Source organism: Simochromis diagramma, unplaced genomic scaffold (assembly GCF_900408965.1).
Source record: "Simochromis diagramma unplaced genomic scaffold, fSimDia1.1 OVJJ01000734.1, whole genome shotgun sequence".
NCBI lineage: Eukaryota > Metazoa > Chordata > Actinopteri > Cichliformes > Cichlidae > Simochromis > Simochromis diagramma.
The window spans coordinates 301,957-312,182 of NW_024387513.1; the positions used below are offsets into that span (position 1 = coordinate 301,957).

General features: G+C 45.1%; 1 protein-coding gene and 1 pseudogene across 1 annotated transcript; both read right to left on the reverse strand.

Moving 5' to 3' along the window:
* Window positions 1-2,431: 2,431 nt before the first annotated feature.
* On the reverse strand, window positions 2,432-4,081 carry LOC120725833 (histone H2A-like). The gene is made up of 2 exons (XM_040018879.1): window positions 4,072-4,081; window positions 2,432-2,871 (listed from the first exon to the last, which is right to left on the reverse strand). Exons 1-2 carry the CDS (start codon window positions 4,079-4,081, stop codon window positions 2,636-2,638), a joined length of 246 nt encoding a protein of 81 aa, XP_039874813.1. The 3' UTR covers window positions 2,432-2,635.
* A 2,122-nt stretch (window positions 4,082-6,203) lies between these two features.
* On the reverse strand, window positions 6,204-6,763 carry LOC120725834 (annotated as a pseudogene).
* Window positions 6,764-10,226: the final 3,463 nt, after the last annotated feature.

A 10,226-nucleotide genomic window follows, 5' to 3' on the forward strand; every position in this document is an offset into this window, starting at 1 on the left:
GTCGCCAGGTGTTTCATCGGATTTGAGGTGTTACCTCCTTTGACAGTATCACAGTATCAGCTTAAAGCACTTGTTGCAGGCTGCTGAGTTTGCATATTTTGCTGTGAAGTACAGCCAGACTTTTGACCGCTTCGCCTTGGGCATTTTTAATCTGTAGCTCTGCTCTAAAAGAACGCACGTACCTGGACCCGCCTACTATTATCGGAAACGTAAAATTATTGGCTAGAAGTGTATCACAGCTCAGGAAAAAAAAGCACCGAAATAAAGCACCGAAATGTGCGCTGCTTTTCGGTCTGGTTACTACCGTTTATGTCAGAACCGGTGCCATCATGGCATCGGACACCGGTACCCATCCCTAGACAGGTGTGCCAGCAGGAAAGAGTAATAATAACCTGCATCCTGAGGTTTGTTATGCAGGATTAAAGGAGCCAGGCTTTGTTCACACAGCTGGGATTGTATTTTACACTGACCCTGGGTCAGTATAAGTATCATACAGTTTAAACGAAGCACTGAAACTTGCACATATTTATTATAGATGCACTGAAGCTAATCGAGATATTTGCTGTCAATCTGTGGCTGCGATTAAACATTTTACTGAAAACTTTATTAACTAGTAACTTTATCAGTCATGACAGAAGCTAATATTTCTGTGCTAACATAGTTTAACCGGTAACAGCTTTACTCCAATATAAGCTAACGTTTACACTGTAACTTTAAGCTAGCACCATAAAGACGGTAAAACACGTAATAATATATACAAATGCATCTTAAAGCTGTTATATTAGCACTTGGTGTATTACTAAGATAACCACATTAACATTACTGACACTCGCTGACTTTTAATAGTCATGCTATAAATGCTGTCCGTTTAAATGGTCTTACCTGTACACACTGCATATCCACCGGATTCCAGCCAGAGTGGATTCTGGAGTCTTCCACGCTCCTGTTAGTGATCCTCCATCTGGATGGATGAGAACAACCTTCTGAACAATCTAGCAGGAGATGGCCCATATCTATGGGACTGATTTGTGCTAATAACGCCCATTGTATGGACTGATAACAGCCGAAGCGGGTGAATAAAGTCACCCAGTAGCTAGCTGTGCCATTACCCAGCATACATCACTCCCTCCGTAAATGCAATAAACGATATAAAAGTATCGTTCTACTTGTTTTTCAGGTAGTTGTTTACATTATATAATTTATTGTGTTCTGTATATGTCACTACAATGTGATTTGGAAAATGTCTAAATATACCGACAACAGGCACTTCCGCGGCAATCTCTTCAATCGGAGGACCCTTCACGTCAATTCCCGACGCGAGAGGGGTACACTTATGGTACTGCGCGTCCATAAGTGAAGCAGAGGGAGCCTGACCATGCGTCACACGTTTGAAGAGTTGGGAGTGAGAACGTGTTGGTCATTCACGGGGGGATCCATAACTTGAGAAGGATCCTCCAAGGAAGGGAAATCCATGGTGTCAGAAAGTCGAGGTTGTTGGGAAGATTTAAGTATATTCACGAAGGACTTGGGGCATTTAAAGAAAGTGTGCCCTTTCGCACCACAGAGGGAGCACTCACTTTCGTTTTGGCAAATTTTAGCCTTGTGGCCCAACTCACCACATTTCCAACATTTAATAGTGGGGCATTCTCTCGCCTGGTGGTCTGGACCTTGGCAGATGAAGCACCTCACCGTTTGGCCAGGATAAATAATCCTGCCATTATAAGGGCCCAACGAGACGGAATTAGGGATGGAGATTATATGTCCAGCTTCATCTCTACGCATCCGAACTTTGTATTTTCGGACTCCATACCAGAATCCGAATTTATCCACTGGCTTGACTGGGGGTTGAAGAATCTCGCAGTACCTTTTAAGATATAGCTCGATATCTTGGTCTGGAATCCTTCCAGTCCAGAATTTAACAACAAGAGTCACTACCTCTACCTGGACAGAAGACTCCACTTGCCAGTCTTTCCATTTCGGATGCGATGCGTTGGAAAGAGAGATCTCTAAGAAGCGACGTAAAGGCGCCTCTTGGGTGAAACACAGCTCAAAATCCCGTTTACTGGGCAGAGCAATGAAAGAGTATATGTCCTGCACATTCAGCCATGATGTTTGCAATAACAGCTCTTCAGAAACATAATCATGGGTCGGGGGGTCCCCGTTTCCGATGTACTTAAGTCTCACCCATAGACTGCTGAAGTTTGAAGCAAACGATAATGGGGCATACGGGGGCATGATTACATAACTAATAACCAAGTACTCCTCCGGTTTTTCCGCGTCCACTCATTTTGGCAGCTTAAGTGATACTGAACCTTAACCACACAGCAGGAGACTCAGAGCATTTTGCTTTGGTTTTATTTTGACTTTATATTAAGACCCTCTATTTTGGTCTTGTGAATAAAACAAACACTCTGCTTAAGCACTCACAGTATTTTTTTGAAGGTGGATTTCAGTCCATGACTATGTAAGATGACATGAATGAACGCACATTTTAAAATAAATCAAGATGCATAATCTACATTTCCCAGGACACAAGTTGTTACAAACACCATAACAGCAAGAAGGATGTTTGCTCAAGAGAAGTGTGTGGCTCTTAAAAGAGCCTTTGTTTTTGGTGAAGCCGAGCGCTTTGCGTTTACTTGGCCTTGGCGGGCTTCTCGGTCTTCTTGGGCAGCAGCACAGCCTGGATGCTGGGCAGCACACCACCCTGAGCGATGGTGACTCCCCCCAGGAGCTTGTTGAGCTCCTCGTCGTTGCGCACAGCCAGCTGCAGGTGACGTGGGATGATACGAGGCTTCTTGTTGTCGCGGGCTGCGTTGCCAGCCAGCTCCAGGATCTCAGCGGTCAGGTACTCCGACTCATCCCAGAGATCTCCAGAATACCGGAGGCTGCCCACTCTCCCCGGCCAGGCGGAAGTGCACGCAGACGGCGCCGAGATCGTAAACAAAGGCGAGGTAGGCGCGGAGGGCTACGGGCTACGGGCTAAGCTAAAGCTAACACCACACCGGCTGCCTTTACCCAGTATTTTTCTCGCCAATGTCCGTTCTCTGGCAAACAAAATGGATGAGATACGGCTCTCCATCACTAACAACAGACGGATTATGGACTCAAATGTCATGTTTTTCACCGAAACATGGCTGAACAACAGCTGCCCGGACAATGCTATCGAGTTAGCAGGACGCCACACACACTGAGCCGACAGGCTAGCAGATGACTCCGGCAAGACCAGAGGTGGAGGTTTGTGCATTTATATTAACAATGCTTGGTGCATGAACTCCACTACTACTGAGAGTCACTGCTCACCTAATGCGGAGTTTTTAATGGTCAAATGCAGACCTTATTATCTCCCCAGAGAACTCACTTCGATCATACTCACTGCCGTGTATATACCCCCCGACGCTAATGCTAGGTTGGCCATGAAAGAACTTTCTGCAGCCATTAACAAACACCAGAATAAACACCCCGAGGCTGCTTTTATTGTTGCAACTTCAACCACACCAACTTAAAGACAGTCCTCCCCAGATTCCACCAACATGTCTCCTGCCACACCAGAGGAGACAAGACTTTAGACCATGTGTATTCCAACCTGGCTGGAGCCTACAAAGCCACACCCCTCCCCCACATTGGACAATCGGACCATCTCTCCCTGTTCCTCACACCTAGGTATTCACCACTCATCCAACGTGTGAAACCTGCTGTGAGGACAAGTGTTGCCAGAGGGGACAGACGCAGTGCTCCAGGACAGATTTAAAAGCAAGGACTGCAATATGTTCACCCACACAGACCTGGACCAGTACGCCTCATCTGTACTGGATTACATCTCCGAAACCACAGACAGTGTCATCACCCAGAAACGGATCACCATGTACCCCAACCAGAAGCCTTGGATGAACCGGGATGTTCGTCTCCTCCTGAAGGCCCGCAACACTGCCTTTAGGTCAGGAGATGCACACGCCTACAGCACAGCCAGGGCTAATCTAAAGAAGGGCATCAAAAAAGCCAAACACCATTACAAAAAGAAGGTAGAAGAACACTTCTCCAACTCCAACTCCCGACGCATGTGGCAAGGACTCCAGACCATTACAGACTAAAGGACCACAAAACCCTCCCCCGCATCCTCTGATGTCTCCTTCCTCAACGAGCTCAACAACTTTTATGCTCGTTTTGAGCGAGGGAACCCCACAACCACAACCAAAGCAGACATGACGCCAGACCACCAACCTCTGACTCTCTCCCCCACCGATGTAGGAGCGGTGCTGAGCAGGATCAATGTCCACAAGGCTGCAGGCCCTGATGGCATCCCCGGGCGTGTTCTCAGAGCGTGTTCTGGGGAGCTTGCAGGAGTGCTCACAGACATATTCAATCTGTCCTTGGCCCACGCTGTGGTACCGGCCTGCTTCAAATCCACCTCCATCGTCCCGATACCCAAAAACTCCAACCCATCTTGCCTCAATGATTACCGCCCAGTAGCACTCACCCCCATCATCACTAAGTGCTTAGAGCAGCTGGTCCTAGCACACTTCAAATCCTGTCTCCCCCCCACCCTGGACCCCCACCAATTCGCATACCGCCAGAACAGGAGCACAGAGGATGCAGTCTCCATCGAACTGCACTCTGTCCTCTCACACCTGGACAACAACAACACCTACGCCAGAATGCTGTTTATAGACTTCAGTTCAGCATTCAATACAATCCACCCCTCACAACTCATCAGGAAACTGACAGACCTGGGCATCAGTTCCCTCATCTGCAAATGGTTACTGGACTTCCTGACCAACCGCCCCCAACATGTCCGGCTGGATAACCGCTGCTCATCTACAATCACGATGAACACCGGTGTACCACAAGGCTGTGTGATGAGCCCTTTCCTCTACTCCCTCTTCACCCACGACTGCAGACCTGCTGATGGTTCCAACACCATCATTAAGTTTGCAGATGACACCACGGTGATTGGCCTCATCAGTGACAACGATGAGGCCGCCTACAGGGAGGAGGTGGATCGTCTGGCTGAGTGGTGCGACACAAACAACCTGCTGCTTAACACCGAGAAGACCAAGGAGCTCATCGTGGACTACAGGAGGAATGCTGACCCACATCCACCCATCCACATTAAGGGGACGGCTGTGGAGCGTGTGAGCAGCTTCAAGTTCCTGGGAGTCCACATCTCCGAGGATCTCACCTGGACGACCAACTGCTCCAAGCTGGTCAAGAAGGCTCACCAGCACCTCTTCTTCTTGAGGACTCTGAGGAAGAACCACCTGTCCTCAGACATCATGGTGAACTTCTATCGTTGCACCATTGAGAGCATCCTGACCAACTGTATAACAGTCTGGTATGGGAACTGCTCTGCCTCGGACCGGAAGGCGTTGCAGAGGGTCGTGAAAACTGCCCAGCGCATCGCCGGAGCACCACTTCCTGCCATAAAAGACATCTACAGGAAGCGGTGTCTGAAAAGGGCTGGGAAAATCATCAAAGACCCCAGTCACCCATCACATGGACTCTTCACCCTCCTGCCCTCTGGGAGGCGCCACAGGAGCCTCCGGACTAAGACCACCAGGTACCGGAACAGCTTCTTCCCCACAGCTGTCAGACTCCTGAACTCTGCCTCCTGACATCTGACCCACGTTAAACTCATGGACTGAACATACACACACCCACAATGTACAACTGTACCCTCAAACACACAATAATAATATGGACTGATCCACCACTCACAACCACTAGCACTTTATATAGCCTCTGTAGAAACTATCTACACCCTCACTTATCTTAACTGCACTACTGTATAGCTCTGTGTAAATAATCATTCTGTACATTCGATAATCTTTAATCCTACAACTGTTTACAACTTACATAGTTCCCATTTCTGTATAGCTGTATATCTGTAAAGTTATTTATTTCATATTCTGTATAGTTTTTCATATTTATATCCTGTTCATAGCCTGTACATAGCTTGTACTCACTACAGCCTGTACATACTTATAGTTATAGAATATTCACAACATACTTCATACCGTGTACATTATAACATACCATAATAGACCCATTTCTGTAATATACTCACATATCTATATTATTGCTAATATATATTGTAATATATCTATATCACTAAAGCACTTCTGGATGGATGCAAACTGCATTTCGTTGCCCTGTACCTGTGCATGTGCAATGACAATAAAGTTGAATTCTATTCTAATTCTATTCTATTCTATCTCTTCGTCCTCCTCAAAGTCCACGTCCTCCTCCGCCCGTCGCTTCCGCTCCTTCTGCTTCTCCTTCTTGTACGCCTTCGCCTTCTCCTCCTCCTCCCGCAGCTCCTTCATGCGCTCCTCGAAGTCGTACTCCTTCTGCTTCTCCAACTTCTTCTTGTTCACCTCGAATCTCTTCTTCACCTGATCAAGAGACGAGCGCTCCACCCGCATCGACAAGCCCAGGTTCCTCTGATGTTTTTTGCCGTTGATGTGATCCAGGAAGTTGATGGAGTCTTTGACCACACAGTCGCACACATTACAGTAATACCCGCCCATCTCGGCCTGCGGTGTGGTCTTGGTGATGACGATGGTCTTCGCCCAGCTTGGACTCCAGGTCCACCTTGTAGTCCCGGTGACGCAGGAGGTCCCGCTTGACCGGCGGCGCCGTTTTTCCATCTCGCCGCTCGCGCTCCCTCTCCTACACCAGACGTTCCTGGGCGAGGTTCTCGTACTCGTCTTTGTCCCATTTCCGACGGAAGTCGTTTTTACTTGACCCGCTGCCTGACGCCATCTTGTTTACTTGTGACCGGAAAAAACCTCCGGTGTTTCCGCGACCACTCATTTTGACAGGTTCTTCTCTTCGTAGTATCAAGACTAAGAGAAAATGTGGCCCGACCGGCTAAAAGCCTCGCTTATATTTCCGCAGAGAGCAGCTTCGTCATGCACCAATCGCAAAGAGGCTTGCGGCAGCGCGCAAATTCAATGCACTTTTCTCCAATGAGAGGCATACACTGAGGCGGGGTGGTGCTCCTCTGAACGGTGCTGAGCACCACGTGGAGCCCCTCACCAATCACGAGCCGGAGCGGCACCGCGTCACAGCCAGTCACACACTTTAAGAGCAGCGAGTCTTGTCTGTTTGCTACATTTTCTGCTGTTAGCACAGTTAAAAGAAAAGAGACGAAGAATGGCAAGAACCAAGCAGATCGCTCGCAAGTCTTTAGACAGTTTTTCAACTCTCAGTAATGCCATAGTGATCGTTTGATATATAGACCTGCAGCGGAGTTTAGATCCAGACACGGCTAGTGACGTCAGACTGAACAACCGGATTAAGTTCTCAGTCTCCCAGAGTAGCATTTCTAATTTTGATTGAACTGTCAGAGAAAACAGCAGCCTCAAGCCAGGCTATTAGTTTACAGAGGCTGTTAAACTTATGTCTAATGTTGGTGACTCAAGAATGTCATATTTATATTAAACCTATATTTGCATTTCAAGTTATAAACATTTACTCAACATGTCGGGTTTTTTTTGTTTTGTTTTTTTGTTTTTGTTCTTTATTGTAAAAAATACTACTAGGATTTTAAGATCCATGTGATTTCAGTAATACTAATGCAGTATGTCAGTGAGGAAAAACCACTAAATCCAGTTGAGCTGAAAAGAATGACACCAAACAAGGCAAGGGGAAAAAAATAAAATGAAACAATTTGAGGGTGAAATACAAACGTAAACTCAAAAGGAGTCAAAAATGGCCGGTTGTATTGCAGATCTCAGTGGGTTAATCCAACAAATCATTAAAAATTAGGTTTAAATTTTTGTTCATGACAGTGTAGATTTCTGACATTGTGTAATTTAAGCATGTAACAATGTGATTGTTTTCCAAAAAATAATTTTAACCATATGTAACCACCTGCATGTGTTTGGGGAAAAAAGGCTTTGATTTTGCCACCCCATTTGATTTCTTTGCCACCTTAAAAAATTTCTCTAGATCCGCCCCTGCTATAGATTAACTAGTATTTATTTTCGTGACAATTGTCGGGCTGCTTTCAGTCATCCCAGTATCCTCGGCTGAGGCTGAAAGAAGCTTCAGTGCTCTCACAAGACTAAAAACATGGCTAAGGTCAACAATCATCATCATCATTTATTTATTTATATAGCACTTTGGTCTACCAGGTGTGTTTTTAAAGTGCTGTACAATACTAATATGCACATAGTAACAATGACTCAAACGAGATTAAACAATGCTGCTGTATGCCATGTCCACCAGGAGAGACTGGACAGTAAATATGTAAAACCAATATGCCACCAGTTTATCTCAGTTACCGAGAGGAGAAGGCATGTGTTTGGCTGCTTCACATAGTGGACATTGAGTTGTTGTGTGGGGCACCAGTAGTCCATGTCTGTTTCTGTAACTGTAGTTCATGTTTAGAAGAAAAAAAATCCCAGCTGACTGATTTGATCGGGGCAGTAGTGCCTAAAATATTTACTTTGTGGTAATCTTAGATGAGTAGTTTTATGGACAAAAACCACCAGGTCACCTTTTGGTTCCAGGTCCTGCACAGCAGTCCATCTGCATCTTAAGGATAAAGGACACTCTTTCGAGGATGCCAATGTTCACATTTTGGACAGAGAGGACAGATGGTTTGAAAGAGGAGTGAGAGAAGCCATCTATGTCCACTGTGAGCGACCATCTTTGAACAGAGGCGGTGGTTTATGACACCAACTCTCTGCCATCTATAATCCAGTTTTGAGATCCCTTCCCAGACGCCTTAACGCCCACTCACATCCTGGGCCATCTGATCTCAGGAATTCGCATGATAAGGTGGGGCCAGGTTTCACAATGAACTCACCCGAAATTCTGGCTGATTGGGACCCACACCCAGTTTCACACCTTGGCTCAGGCGATTAGAGGATCATCAGGGGGTCCTTTTGTCCCTCTGTGGGGGGAAACTCCCACTAGGTTTATATCTGGGACTCTCCACCATTTGACCTTAGAACTGAAGAAGCTTCTCGGATGAGAGGTGAAACGTCTTCAAGTAACAAGTAACTTTGACTACGATGACCTGGATGACTGAGAACTTTCACAGACAAGGTTTTCAGGAAAAAAAATCAGGCTGATGATGTGGAAGCATTGCAAAGTTAAGTGATCAATAAAGAATGATAAACATATGAATTTTTAGCTTTCAGATTTCAAGATAAAACTATATTTATTCTAAATAAGAACTGGATTTAATGGATTTACCTTACTTACAAAAGATGCAACAATCAGTTAATATCATAAAAGTTCGGTTATCAATAATCTCATAGCTTGACTCAACAGATGAATGTATCATTATTTAATTCATCTCTTTTTTGTTTTCATTTCAGTCTTTATTCTATGTTTGTTTGGTTATAAACACGTGCTGTGAAAAATATTCTGTTAAACCTTTCGGTTGTATTTTTTGTGAATTATTTTGAATCTCTTGTTTTTACACAAAATTGTGGTTTAATATAATTATTTTCCATTGACCTCTTATGTTAATATGTGTATACACATATGTGGACCTTCAATCCACATACTGTATACATACTGAATATGTATATATGTGTTATAAATGTGAGAAATTAATAGTCTGTCCAAAATTATAATATTGCGTGTTTTATTTAAATGTGGCATCCATCCTGTTAAAGGTGTGAATTATACTGTCATTGTCATGCAAACTGCATTTAAGTTTGACACTTTTTCATCCAAATATACCAGTTTTCGTTTCCAAAACATGTAAGACATGTACAACTTAATGTAAAATAGGATACATTGTAACACTATTTGTCAGGGTTCCTGGGTCGTTGACCCAGTGTTTTCTGTTTTGTCATGTTCAGTTTATCTTCACATCTGTGTTTTCTGTGCCAGCATACCGCCTGCTTATTGTGTTCCAGGTATTTCCATGTATCATTAGTCAGACTAAGTTCAGCTGCGTACTCACCGGTTTCTAATCATTCATCACCCAGCGTGTATTTAAGTCCTCAGTTCCATCCGATCCTTGTCGTGTATTTGATGTACGTCTGATGTTAGTGTCGTCTGTATGTTCAGTTAGCCAGCCAGTCCTTTGTTCATTCATTCATTCATTCATTCATTCATTCAGCCAGCCAGCCAGCCAGCCAGCCAGCCATTTCCTCCCTCTGTACTGTATGCTCACTCCTTCGGCAATAAACATCCACCTTCACCTACCTGCCTGTGAGTCCAGCGATTGGGTCCTCCTTCTCTCGTCCACGACACTACTC